The sequence below is a fragment of the Myxocyprinus asiaticus genome, chromosome 27 (genome assembly GCF_019703515.2).
Source record: "Myxocyprinus asiaticus isolate MX2 ecotype Aquarium Trade chromosome 27, UBuf_Myxa_2, whole genome shotgun sequence".
Lineage (NCBI taxonomy): Eukaryota > Metazoa > Chordata > Actinopteri > Cypriniformes > Catostomidae > Myxocyprinus > Myxocyprinus asiaticus.
Window position 1 is genome coordinate 5,065,143 of NC_059370.1, and position 15,210 is coordinate 5,080,352.

Below are 15,210 nucleotides of genomic sequence, written 5' to 3' on the forward strand. Positions count from 1 at the left end.
ATATAACAGATTGCATGTGTCTAAACATGCTTTTAAAAGTTGATGTTCTTTTTACATTACACAGTATCCAAATACCTGTCATTCCTAAGTGAGATGCTGAAAAACAGCACAACGATCAAAGACTTCTGTATAGCGCATGTTAACATAGAAAATGGGAAAAGAGTGCGGATGGACACAAACACAAAAACAGTTCTGCGTGAATGGTCCCTTGTGCTGCGAGACGCTGCTAAAACAGACTGATCTTACAGTGAATTCGGAAATAGTAGTTTGACTTTTCTTGATGTTAACTGTCCTTATTGAAATTGGAAGCATGCGAACACTATTACTTTCCAGGTTTCAATGTGGAACGAGAAGGTGATCTCCAATGCTGGTGCAACAATGCGCTTCCAATCACATCCCAAGAGAAGGTAAACATGTTTGAACCAATGCAAAAATGTCTTATGGGAGTTGTTGCTTGGCAGTAACTCGGCATGATGGGGCAGATGCCAGGTTGTGGAACATTCGGAAGCAACATACAGACTTCCGTGTGATCATGTTGGATAAGAAAGTAAGATGCAATGACCAATGACCATCACCTAAAGGCCTGTTCACACTGTTCAAGTCCGTTTTTTCGGTACGAATGGTCGTTCCGAACAAGCTTTTGTACAGTAACAATGGATTCTGATGACACTATTCACATCGGGTCTGACAAATCGCCCGCCGTCAATCCAAAGTTTTTTTTATGGAGAGTGTTCAGATTTTTTTCTTCAGACTGCGATGAAAACTGACTGGCCAATGAAATAAGACCTTTTTGTAATTTTTCCAGAGTCGCTGCAGCTGCTCAATCCAGCGCATTGGTGGAGTGAATCAACCGGAAGACACTGGCATTGGACATGCAGCTGATACACACCCCCAAAAATTAGATGCTTAAACTAAATAGTTGCAGTTTATGAACACTTTGTACGGCAAACATAGACCTTCCATCTCGCAAAATTGTCACGGATTTGGTGTGAACAGGCCTTAAGCCATCGTCAGTGCTAAGCACATATCTAAAATTGGAATGCACAATTTTTGCAGTCGAATGTGCATTTTCATCTTAAATTCGACGAATATTCGAACTTTGAATATTAATTTTAGAGCCTTACTATGAATTGTGTATATAAGAAAAGCTGCATAGAGATTCTTCATAATTTCTCTTTTTGTTAACCACAACAACATGAGAGTCAGCAAATTGGTTGCTGGAGCCTATCACATCTACCCTGGGCTGAAGACCGTCAACAGACAGAATTGCAAAAATAATAATTATTTTCAACAAGTTTCCAGAACACTGACCAATGGTTATCTGTCGACAAATAAATAGTCCCACGTCATGCCACTCGGTAACACTGACAGTGTTGCTGGGACAGTATGTTAACATATAATTACACACTTTGCCACTAGTACACTAAAGTCAGAAGTGCATCTCTTCAAATTCAAGTTCTTATGGCCCAACAATCAAACCTATTTCAGACCACAACAACTAGGCCAATGACCAGAGGCAGCTAAGCCATGATATCTATTATCTCTCAAGCACTATATTCTTTGGCAAGGGCGACTCATGCGATCCTACTAGAACTGTGAACCTACATCATCTAGGTAAGAGCTGATGGAGCCCCTCCAGTGTGATCCAGCTCCGCTCGAGAGCTCTTGTCATGTGAAGGTGGGTGTGCTGTTCTGTACGGTGAGATGTGCTCTCTGCCTCTTCACTAAAGTTACATAAAAAACAGCGTTCATTCCCAGAGCTCCAATCACATCCCAGAATTACGCATAGAAATCCACAGTGATTTGATTATTTATTTCTTGGGTTAAAAAAATAAATAAAAATGAAAGGATAAAAAGGGAAAGCGGAAGCTATGACGTTTGCAGAGAGTCTTGAAGTCCCCCCCCCCCCCCCCCCACCACATAGTAACTTACATTAATAAATCATAAATAAACATTATATAATCATTTATAGATCAGCAGCTCATGTAGATTCATATATGATTCTATAGGAAGTCAAAACATATGAATTGAAGTTTCCTTCATTTGTAATTATTTAAAAGCCCTTTGATGATGTTGAGCATTATGTAATAATGTTTGTTAATGTTATCAATGAACCCTGAAAATGTTTTGTCAGGGAACTTAAAAAATGTGCTACCATCTCTAATAAATTAATTTGAGAGGCGGAGGTTTGGTCGGCCGTCGCGGGCCCCCTCCAACCTCGGGCCCCCTCCCTAGTTAAGCCACTATATATATATATATATATATATATATATATATATATATATATTATACTGTATATACTATATATATATGACTGAATCTACCTGACTACACCAACGCAAATCATTTTTACAGGTAAATCGAAATAGGAACAATTGCACGCTTTTTACAGAGAAGTGCATTTATTGCAGATCTAAAGCTTTGGGGTCATTTCAACTTTCTATGCACATTGGGGTTAGTTTTGAAGTTGCACAAGGCTACAGTAGACAAAACAGGAGCTAAAGCATTCACTGCTGACCACCAACTATAGCAGCGCATCATTTGCAGTAGCTGCCAATACCAGGTTATGTGCCTATGCGCACTCTCTTAAAAGATAGAAGACGGTAGGAAATCAGCGCGGTTTACGCACACAAAGAGAACATCTGTTCCCTTCCTACTTAAAACGTGCATTAAGCGGCTTTCTCAGCCCGATTACACAACCAATCTCGCGTTAACGTTCAAAATGCACCAATCCAATAATAAGTGGAGAGCAGAGAAAGAGAGTGGGCAGCAAAAGGACATTTGGAGTTGGCTTACACCAACTCCCCTCAAAGGACATCGACCATCAGTAAACAACATGCGATCTACCGAAGAAAACTACATAAAAACACGAGAAAGCTCGCTTTGAGCAAGAAGCGACAAATCTGTGCGTTAAATGGTTTAATGAAGTGCTTTTTTTCAAATGTTGGCACGTACCCCCAAATCCAGGTCGTAGTCTGTTGTCGTATCCATCCAGTAGTCGGTCAAGAATGCGTGTGAAATTTTCTGGATATAATTTCTCATCCTTTCTGATCTGTCCAGATATTCTCTTTATGCTAAAAAACAACACAGAGCAAACTGAAGCATTTTAACATCTCTGTACAATGCGCACTCACATGAAAATTACTCGTATTCTGTTTTCAATATAGCATCAAGCGTTCAGAATTGAATGAATTTGCCGTTTGTAACCTCAAGACGTTTAAATCGAGAGTGTGAAAACTAGAGGTGCGATGCGTAACGCTCGGATCCAGTTGGAACTCACCAAGCCGTCACACAGAGAAAGTAGAGGAGAGTGGAAATAGAAGTGGGGTACATCGTAGTCACCATCTCCTTCTTGGCAGAAACCATGTTTACATGCCATTCTTTAAACCTTCTTCACATTTCCCTTCTCCAGAAGGTCCTGTCCCGAGGAGAGACCGTGAAAATCGAGCGGCAGCGCGCAAGACGCGCTTCACCGTCACCCGCAATCTCTTTTCACCGGTGAGGAAAGAAAGCCGTGCCAACGAAGCATCCAAATTCAGAGCTCTCTCCGCGCCCGAAGGATCGCCTACATCCAAACTCCGAACTCAGCGGTTAAGAGAAGCATATGGTGAAGCATCCTTTGGAATCGTGCGTCTCGCTGTGAAGAGCTGGTAAGAGCGGAGGACGCGCTGGGTTCCTACACACTGTATCCTCCGTGCCAAAACTGGGACGTACGTCCGACGCGCAACACACACACACACACACACACACACACACACACACACACACACACACACACACACACACACACACAGAGAGAGAGAGAGAGAGAGAGAGAGAGAGAGAGATACGAGAAGCACTTACAGAAGTCTGCTTGCAACTGTTTGCGCATCCTCCATGCAGAATGACTTTGGTGATGTAGAGGCAGCTTTGCGCTTGGACTCACTTTATACAGCTATTGTCATGTCTAATCTTGCCACGTGTAAAGTTTGATTTCGGGGTCGGGTGTTAATTGATGTTGGCCTGAAAGCAACTAAAAAGTGCTAATCTAAATTCTGGGCTTCCTGGAACATAATCCCCTTTGTATTTCTGCATCGACAGCTCCTTAATGGTGCAGACAATAGTGATGAGGATAAATTTAGCATCAAGAAAGAAAGAAAGAAACTAATAATTATCTGCTTAGAAAACCGTTAGTGCCTATTCTCAAATCCAGAATTTACCAACAACCAGTCTTGGGTGAAATCGGATTACAAAGTAATTTGTTTATTTTGTATTCAGATAATCAAATTAATTACTGCAATCTAATTACTTTTAAGTCAAAAAAGGTTCAACACATTACACTTTATTAAATTGATTGATTAAATGATTGTAATCAGATTACAGTTACTGACTTTCATTTAAGTTACTTTAAGTACATTACACACATTTCTGAAATAATATTGTAGAATACATTTAAAACATTATGTTCATATGCACATCTGTTTGTGTTTATGTGACAGCTGAAGGGACAACTAAAAAATTAACAAGGAGAAAATATAGACAATTGAATTTTTTTGAGCAGAAAAACCCAAAAGTATTAAAATTAAAGTAATAAGTGATGTAATTGCTTTTCCAGCAAATTATCATTTAAGTAATCTGATTACAATTTTAAAGAGTAATTTGTAGTGGATTACTTTTTTGAGTAACTATCCAACACTGCCAACAATCTTATCAATGGATGTGATATATTTTCTGTTTTCACGTTTTATCGTAAATTTTGAATAATATTGTTTAAATACAACATAATCACTTGAAAAATCAACATACTGCTTCCGAATGTTCATGTACCCTGAAATCGACCTCAATTTACAAAATTATTGACAAGCGCCATCCCCCATCAGCCTGGACTAAATTGGGACTTTTGAGGAGGGGAAACCCTAACACCAATTTTACTGCACTGACATTTAGGTTCAGGGTTGTGGTTTGGGTTAGGGGGTAGGTTTAATAAAATATGCATTCCTGTTGACAATAAACATAATTTACAACTACAAATACAACTCGTTTTAGTGCCACCCTGTGGACATTTCACCTCAACAACACTTCCAGCTTTGGCCACTGGGGGCAGTGGTGTAAATTTTGGTAATCACAGACCGATTTCAGCAGCATAATGTTCGATCTCCACAGCAAAATCCCCAGTGTTAAATGTACACTCCTGGTGTTTATATGGTTCTCACTCGCTGGTGTTAAAAACTAACACTGAAGCAGTGTTGAATCTACAGCAGATAATTAAATAAAGTAGATACACTCTCTGAGTGATGATTGATCATTAGTGATGACACCTGATGTTAACAAGCAGAGTCTACTGAAGGAAAGAGAAACAACAAGAACAAGAAAACAAGAGAACAAACCAGCACACACCACAACAATTAAATCTGTCTTACAGCCACACAACATTAGATGTACATCAACTGCAAATAAAATATGTTATTAGACAACAATCTTTCAATATGTTGAGTGAGGATGTTTGTTTTATATGTCTGGAAAAGTTATTTAATGAGAATTAATAGAGTTTTGTCTCTATTTAGTGTTGCTGATGTCATGTTGTTGTTTAATTTGGTGATTATTGCTCTCTTTGGTTAGATACCTGAAACTTGATTATATGCAGAGCAGTGTAGTGCTGTTCAAATACAAAACTGGAGGATAGAGAAGATCCACCTGGATGTTAGCTGGTATATTTAAATGAGATCTCATCTCAAGTATCATCATTAAAAATAAAGTCTTGTGAATTTCAGAAATACTATGAAAAAACATGAATAAAAATGGTGAATTCAATGCTGTGATAAGGTGACCAGAAACTGTCTCTTAAAGATAATTTATATGCTGTTAATGATACACACAGACATCAAGACTCACCATACAAAACTCATCAATGATGACAATCAACAAACTCAATTTCAGATTCATGCCGCAATGCATTATGGGTGTTTGAATAGTATACAACTCAACAATGGCACCCAGCATGCATTGCGGCATGGATCTAAAAATGAGTTTGTTGATTGTCACCATTGATGAGTTTTGTACACCGAGTGTTGATGACTGTATGTCTAATTATGCAAAGGTTTTATTTATTTTTTCATAAGCGGCTGTTGCATCCTTCACTGGCAGTATCTGCTCAACTTGACAAATATCTGTTGCAGTAACTTTCATGTTTATTGCTATTAGTATGAATATTATAGCTTTAATTTTATTTACAGTGAGCATCCATCAAATGGAATCATTGCATCACACTTCTAACTGACTCTTTTCAAAATAAGATCAGCTAATTGAATTCTCTCTCATCACATCACAATACAATTACACTTCTTTTGATTAAATCTTATTGCACTGGTTAAAAGAGTACTTGATAATACAGAATAAGGTTCAAGTGACTAACCAAAGATAACACTAATCACCATTTAAATAAAATATTTAAATAAAAAATAAAATAATGATAACACAAAATCAGCAACACTAAATGAAGCTAAAGCTTTATTAACTCCTAATCTTTTGCACACATGAAAAAAAAAAAAAAAAAAATTCCAAAGTTACTTATAATAATAGAACATGGCAATATTGTATTTTGAGCATTTTCAAGCTTTCTCCCGTGAGATGTTGAGACATTTAATTTGTTGTCCAAGAACATATTTTATTTGCGGTTGATGTACATCTAATGTTGTGTGGCTGTAAGACAGATTTAATTGTTGTGGTGTGTGCTGGTTTGTTCTCTTGTTTTCTTGTTCTTTTTCCTCTTTCCTTCAGTAGACTCTGCTTGTTAACATCAGGTGTCATCACTAATGATCAATCATCACTCAGAGAGTGTATCTACTTTATTTAATTATCTGCTGTAGATTCAACACTGCTTCAGTGTTAGTTTTTAACACCAACGGGTGAGAACCATATAAACACCAGGAGTGTACATTTTACACCGGGGATTTTGCTGTGTCTCATTTGCTCTAATTAATAAGTGAAGCGAGTTATATCATAATGCAAAAACAATGACTTGTTTCAAACAGGTTTTCCCTCATTTGTCATTAGTCAAACCAAACAGATAGTCCCGCCCCAAACTCATGCCATTGGTTGCTGGTTACAAGTCAATGTTGCTGTGTCGGGCTTGTCAGGATGCTCAAACAAAAAGAACATTGTTTACAATTTTGGGGGAATAAATTGACTAATCTCAGCATATTAATCATTAACAAAAATGACTTGAGGTTTAAATTGCATTATGTACATACATTATATCTGTATTATATTAACCATCAGCCACCCTGCTTTCTAGGTATATTATATTTTTCTATATTTGTTGAACACTACAGGTAAATATAAAACAGCATATTGAAATGGGTCAATCTTTGTCGCAACATTCTGACACACACACACACACACACACACTGCAAGGTACAGTCACACTGTATAGGAAGTAGGACAAGCCACACGCAGCTCCAAAGATTCCTGTACACCTGGGACAGGACCAAGTCTTCATAGTAGCATGTGTGTGTATGCCTGCAGGGTAGGGAATGGACTGCCGTCCCGGGAAGAGCAGTATGTTTGGTTTTCCAGGCTGTTCGCCATCCTGGTTAGCTCTGCATAGGAGGTACTCTCTTGGGTCCAACATTCAAAGGTAATGGTGACATGGAAAGCTAATTAACACTTATCCAATTGTGTTTGATAGCAGTCATATCCACTGCAAATGCAGCATGGGGAAAGACCATAATAACCTCAGTCTAATAGGTTTTCCACCATCAGAACCAATATAAAGTGCCTTATCCAGTTAATCTAGAGTAATACTTTAATGTTCCCTTTTTTAAGAGTTTATAAAGGGTTTTATTAATGACTAATAAGTCATTTACAAATGCATTATAAATCACTGATATGCAATTATGACAAGAGGAATAAAAAGGGTGACTTTCATGCAATACTAGCCAAACAGTGAGCATTTTAACATACATGTTATAAATATTTAATAAATACACTTATTCATACTTGTGTTGTTCAAAAACATAACATTTCCTAATTCATGATTTGCAGCAAAAATAGACTATTATAGTGAAATTAAAAGGAGGGATTGTGTCATTTTGCTACAGTCCGCTTTATGTTTATATCAATGACTGTACTGTCTTGACTCACTTGTGTAGACACTTTCTCTGCCACGTTGATGTTAAAAGAATGGTGCTACTCCGAGTGCTGTCCCAACTTTCCTAGTCCTAGTTACATAAAGTCTTCATGCTCATTCACAGCATACAGAATATCATATAATAAAGCCTGATGACTGTTAAATCATAGTGATCTTTATCCTTCTGAGACTCGAGTGTGACTGCTGTGTACATTTTTAATTTCCCTTTTGATTTGCAACTAATAGCACATAATAAACAAACAAAAAAATTATATATTTTTTAGAGCGAATAGTTTTCCTAAAAATTGATGTCCAAATATGTGGACATTGGGACTATGTTGTGAACTTTTAAATAATACCAAGCAATAGAAAGTCAATTTTTTTCATCAAATAGTTTATTATGTTTCCAGGAGTGTTGGTTATTCATGTTTTTGAGATGTTACAGATATTACAGCTGATTTTCTGCACAGCTGAATTATTCATTCTTATTCAAAGTAATGTCCAGCATTATCAAATCACTGGCAACTGACATGTTAAAATAAAATTTAGCATTATAAATTCTGAATCTATGTACTGATTATCATTGTCCCATGTCTGCCAAACTTGTTGAGTGCAAACATCATCTGCAGCCTGAAACTGAACTTTTGGTTGGATTTTAGAAGTGAATGCACTTAACTGCATAGGAAAGCTATAGGATGCACCCTTGCTCCCTAGTGAATGACTTAACCTCCAGTGTGCTGTCTGTCTGCACTGGTCTCAGAACAGTTTAAAATGCACCTTACTTTCATCCTAACTTCATATAAATCCTCTGAAAACAAAATTTTTCAGCTTTTACATTTATTCTCAATGTGAAAATGCATAGTAAATATATACAGTAGGAATGCATTTACAAATGGTAATGAATGGAGCCATAATGTACATTGATAACAAAATAAAATATATATAAAAATATATTATTAAAATGAAGCAAAATGACCCACAGATGTGTTAATGTTGAAAGTTATTCAAAATAACAAACATGCTTTTTCTACTTTTGAGGGAATAATGTCCCAATATCCACGTGTTACATCAGCACGCTGACACGCAAAAAATTAATATTTTTTTTAAAGCGGCATATCAAATGAAACTTGATACTCTAGTCTTTACACCCAAATAGATTTAAATGAAAAAAGGTCTCTTACCAGAGGCACTTTTGTTGTTGCTGTGTCCGTAGAAGCGCTTCATGGAAATCAACGTCACGCTGTTGTGTCATGTGACTCGGTGCACCAGAAGTTTAACCATTGAATGACAGTCTAGAGTGTTGTGAACAGTATTCAGTTAGTTTAAATTAATTTAAATTATGCATTGTGTATAGCGAAGCCAAAATACAATGTCCACATGTGGACATGGAACCACACAAGTTTATATACATAGGTTTCTAAGGTTTCATTTATGTCCACTTTATAGTATGGTATTTGTATAGTCTTCTGATGTTAAATAAGTGTTATTAAGCATTTATAACATGTAAGGTAAAATGTCTCACTATTTGTCAGGTATTGCATGAAAGCTTTTATGCATGTTGTTATAAAACCCCCTTATAAACCCTTAAATAATAATTCATATAAAGTGTTACCATAAATACCAACATAATAATAATAATAATAATAATAACTGACTCCAAAACTAAAATAAAATAAAAACGACCACATATGAATTTGATTTTTGTATTTATTTCATTTTTTTCATACACAGTATTAAAAGTACCTGCTCCTCCAAGTACAACAGTGGTACTTGACCCGTAAGTGATTTCAAGGGTTAAGGGAAAATGGAACCTCCAAATCTCGCTCATCATTGATTTTGCAAATGTGATTACTTCCTGGTTTCAAAGTGGGACAAGAACCCTGGCCTCCCACGCTGCTGATGCAACATGTTTCCGGTTGCATCACAGGAGAAGGTAAACACACCTGAACCGATGCAAAAATGTTCATGGGAAACGGCGCTTGTCAGTAACTTGGCATAATGGGTAAATAAATAAATATGTCATGAACATATCAGACTGATGAAACAGTGAAATCGGAAACAGTAGGTTGACTTTTCTTTAGCTGAAATCGGTCTGTGCTAATGGAAATGTTAAACACTTCCCTCAGTGGTCAAAGCGGTAAGTGTTGTTGGGCACATGGGCATGTGTGAACTAAAGTTTCCAGGTGTATTGTCCACAGAGGATCGGCAAAAGCAAGTTGTGAAGCAAGTTAATTTCAGCTGCATATTTAATAAACTGTACCCCCCAACACAAACCCCAAACCTTAAGAGTGTATATAAACCTGTGCCACTAGCATCAACAAATCGAACTGCACAAACAACGATTGTTTTCAAACAGGTTTCTCAAACACTTCCTCCATGTTTCATTAGTCATCTTGAACTTATATTGACACATAGCAGCGCTGATGCAGCATTTTGCAAAAAACTACGTTTTCCATTACCAATGCCATTGAATAAATGGCAAATTGTAGAATTCACAGTTATGATAAATGTATTTATGAGTGAAAGAGTCTGTTAATGGATATTTTCCGAGATATAGGGAGTAGTATTCGACTGGTCATGTGATCTTAACAAATGGCGGTCCCTATGTTGTGACCCACTCCATGGTCTGGGTTGAGTTTCAAGACTCGAATGCAACATCCAAACACTGTGTTTATTTGACCTAACATATGGCTCAACCATGACCTTTACCTTGCCCTAACCCTGAAATTCAACCCTAACCTTTATGCAACTCATGAGACTTTCCCAGATCGAGGGGCTGTACCTTCTAGACACAATCTCGCTCAATGTAAAATACAACAGCTTTATTAGGCTAGAGTCTTCATCTTGTGTGAGTGTACATTCATTTAAATCGGTTTAGTTATTAAACTTTTTTTAATGAGGAAAACTTTAAATATGTTTCAAATACCATTTCATGTTCTTTTTTTTTCTCCCCAATTTGGAATGCCCAATACCCAAAAGTCTTTGTGGTGGCATAGTGACTCTCCTCAATCCAGGTGGCAGACGACGAATCTCAGCTGCCTCCGCATCTGAGACCGTCAATCCGCGCATGTTATCATGTGGCTTGCTGAGTGTGTTACTGCGGAGACATAATGCGTGTGGAGGCTTCACGCTATTCTCCATGGCATCCACACACAACTCACCACGTGCCCCACCAAGAGCGAGAACCACATTATAGCGACCACGAGGAGGTTACCCCATGTGACTCTACCCTCCCTAGTAAACGGGCCAATTTGGGTGCTTAGGAGACCTGGCTGGAGTCACTCAGCACTCCCTGGATTCGAACTCGCGACTCCAGGTGTGGTAGTCAGCATCAATACTCGCTGAGCTACCCAGGCCTCCTATTTCATGCTTTTTTTTAAATAATGTTGACTACCAGTCAAGTCTACTTTGATTTTGATGCGAATGCTCAGCATCTCCGTACAGTCGAACACGAGCCTGTTAAATTATACTCCATTTGACTGTGCGCGTTTGGTGCATGCGCTCTACGACTGCTATGAGATGCAGGACTATTTCTCTTCAGGAGTTTAAACCTATAAAGAAGTATTTATAGTCCTTCAGACACAAGTTATACAATTGCAGGTATCTCCTGACCCCCTCACACATGCGCTCTTGACGTGTACATTCACTGGTGTTGTTTTTACCTTTGTCTCCTGTTGTTTAGTGGCGATTACATCTTCTTCTAGCATTTCTTTGTGACAACAACGGCTCAAATGTGAGTGTGTCCACCTTGTGGACCCACTAATTAGTGCAATTCTGTGCATTCAAAGACACGTGGTTAGAAAAGTCGTGCTGCGTGCGATCAGTGCTCGCGTACTCTGTTTATGACGAGATTTGTGTCACGCGTCCTGTATGTGGACGCTGAAAGTTCAAAGTATACTTTGGGCTTAATTCAGTTTAAGATCACTTTTCCTGATTTTCACAGTTCTTTAAGAACTTCTTTTCTTTTTCAAACTGTATACCCGTGTTGTAAAACCTTGATGCTCGAGGGGGAAGAGGGGTCCTTTCAGAGGTGGAACACATTATTACATTATAAAGGAAGAATTACGAAGACATTTATTCCTACAAATTACATATATTTATTTCGAGTAACGTGCATCAATGAATTATGCAAAATGAGACCAGGAATATGCATTACAAAACTAAATAAAGTGAGTTTTATTTCATGTTAATGTCAATGTCAGTGTCACTTTTATTTATAGAGCACTATTAAAACAACAACAGTTGACCAATATGTTGTACATAATATCATAAAAATATAATACAACAATATACAGTACATGATAATATAGTACACAATGTCATGAACTGTTATAAAACACAATACAAACAATACATAACATGTAAAACAGCAGACAGCAGAAAACATCATTGGTTAAAAGCTATTTCATGTTAGCTAATGCCATTTTTGCACCTTGTTGATTTCCTGATTCATAAAACTGACAGAAAAACACGCAGAACTCAGATGGTGCTTAGCTATAAATACAATAGTCAGTATGTTCTAGAAATTTCCGTTTGACATCACGTCCTGTGTCAAGTGATTTGCTTTGCTTCCATTTTAGCAGGCAGATCGCAGATAGAGTATTAACAAGCCAGAACTTGATGGAACGCTGGGTGAACATTTAAAGAACAGTGTATATGAGGTGTTAGAGAGTGTGAGAGCATTGAGAGTACCACGAGAAAAAGAGGAGAGAGAGAGAGAGAGAGAGTGAGAGAGTGGGCCCTTTTTACTGCTTGTTTTCAGAGGTCTTATGGAGGGACTGGCAAATGAAACTAATGACTCAGAACTGTGACTCAAACTGTCTGGTAATCAAATCCTATCCACAGAAAAGCACTTGATATGAGCAAACATACACTCACAGACTCACACACACACACACACACACACACACACACACACAAAACATGCTGCATTTCCTTGTGATCACCATTGGTCCTGACAAATCCTCTGTTATTTTGCGGTGAATGTTTTATAAAACCCATCCACTGCCCACAATGTTTCACCCACACTGCACGCAATCTCTCATAACCACACTCAGCGTTTCAGAGCTTCACAACTGTCCTTCTCGCATTTCAGATATCCTATCACACACTCCGTTCTCATTGTCCGTTCACACCGTGACACCTGTCACCGTCTTATCGGCCTGTCCAGCATGTGTTGTGGGATTTGTAGTGTTCTGTTGTCTGACTGTTGGCATACAGGACCATAAAACCACTTTTATTGTGGTTTAATGTTTTAATGTTTTTTGTTTTGTTTGTTTTTTTACCCATTTTTGCAGGTCTGTTCTGAATGGGTCACTGACAGAAGGGGGACATTACGCTAAATGCAAATAATAAAATCAACCAAAAAAATAATTTAAAAAATAAAGCATATCTTAGCTAGGATGGAAGACAAGCTAGACCAGCTTGAAGTAAGACCAGCAAACTACCTTAGGCTGGATTTAAGTCAGGGTCAGAAATTTAAGAGGGCTGAGAGCAGGGGCGAAGATTCCAGGAGGGATGGGGGGAGGTATTTCTGCATCCACACTTTGCTCATGAGAATGTATTAGACCTCCAGGTAGGGTTGCCACCCGTCCCGTAAAATACGGGATCATCAGATGAAAAGTTGCGTCCTGTATCGAATCAATACGGGATGCGATTTGTCCCATAATTTAACCTGGTCAGATGGCGTCACGGCAAAATCATTCCAGATCCTTAATTTAACATTGATATAAGTTGGGAATGTTTCATACGGATGGCAAGGGGTCATCTGGAAAGTCCACACATTGTGCTGAAACGTGCTAATACTGTGGATAGTGTAGTAAGGGACCGTCTGAAAAGTCCACACATTGTGCTAAATCTGTAGATTTTTATTTTTTGTTTATTGAAAAACAGAAGGTTCATTGTACATTTTCAATAAGATATACAAAATTACACAGATCCAACAGTGTAGGAATACAATCACTGATTCATAAAGACAAGAAGTACAGGTGAAGGAAAAAAAAAATAATAATAATAATAAAAATAAAAGTAAATAAATAAAAAAAAGTAAAAATACAAATCAACAAAGATGTATATATACTGTAAATAAGATAAATAAGATAAATAATTGAAGAAATAAAAATGATAATATTTTTTATAAGTCATGGGTCAGGAAAGTTCTCAGCATTTGACTTTCTGTGCAACAATGGTGAATTATCATCCCATATGCATGTACACATACATATTATACATGCTATTTGTTACTCAAGGTGATGCTGATGTTTCAGTGATTGACTTGATTTACATTTGACATTGCTAGCTGACATAGAAACAACATTGAAGTCAACTATAGCAAGTGTAACATATGAACAGTATGATATGACTATTGCCATTTGGGTGTACTTCTGAAATGATGTAAGTTGTCCATCTATTTAGACTCAATAAGTGCCTGAGAAAATACATACAGTGGTGTGAAAAAGTGTTTGCCCCCTTCCTGATTTCTTATTTTTTTGCATGTTTGTCACACTTAAATGTTTCAGATCATCAAACAAGTTTAAATATTAGTCAAAGATAACACTTGTAAACACAAAATGCAGTTTTTAAATGAAGGTTGTTATTATTAAGGGAAAACAAAATCCATACCTACATGGCCCTGTGTGAAAAAGTGTTTGCCCCACCTGTTAAAACATAACTTAACTGTGGTTTATCACACCTGAGTTCAATTTCTCTAGCCACACCCAGGCCTGATTACTGCCACGCCTGTTCTCAATCAAGAAATCACTTAAATAGGACCTGCCTGACAAAGTGAAGTAGACCAAAAGATCTTCAAAAACTAGACATCATGCCGAGATCCAAAGAAATTCAGGAACAAATGAGAAAGAAAGTAATTGAGATCTATCAGTCTGGAAAAGGTTATAAAGCCATTTCTAAAGCTTTGGGACTCCAGAGAACCACTGTGAGAGCCATTATCCACAAATGGCGAAAACATGGAACAGTGGTGAACCTTCCCAGAAGTGGCCGGCCGACCAAAATTACCCCAAGAGCGCAGCGACGACTCATCCAAGAGGTCACAAAAGACCCCACAACAACATCCAAAGAACTGCAGGCCTCACTAGCCTCAGTTA

General features: G+C 37.7%; 1 protein-coding gene across 2 annotated transcripts in view; it reads right to left on the bottom strand.

Moving 5' to 3' along the window:
* Positions 1-3,700, bottom strand: part of gabra4 (gamma-aminobutyric acid type A receptor subunit alpha4) — a 58,205-nt gene extending 54,505 nt beyond the window's left edge. Inside the window, exons 1-2 of one of the 2 annotated variants that reach the window (XM_051658566.1) lie at positions 3,281-3,700; positions 2,956-3,074 (exon numbers count right to left, since the gene is read on the bottom strand). In XM_051658566.1, coding sequence (XP_051514526.1) covers positions 2,956-3,074; positions 3,281-3,366 — 205 coding nt within the window. In that variant the 5' untranslated portion in view covers positions 3,367-3,700. Of the gene's footprint in view, positions 1-2,955; positions 3,075-3,280 lie in introns of those variants that run through there. The other variant, XM_051658567.1, reaches the window with a different exon arrangement.
* Positions 3,701-15,210: the final 11,510 nt, after the last annotated feature.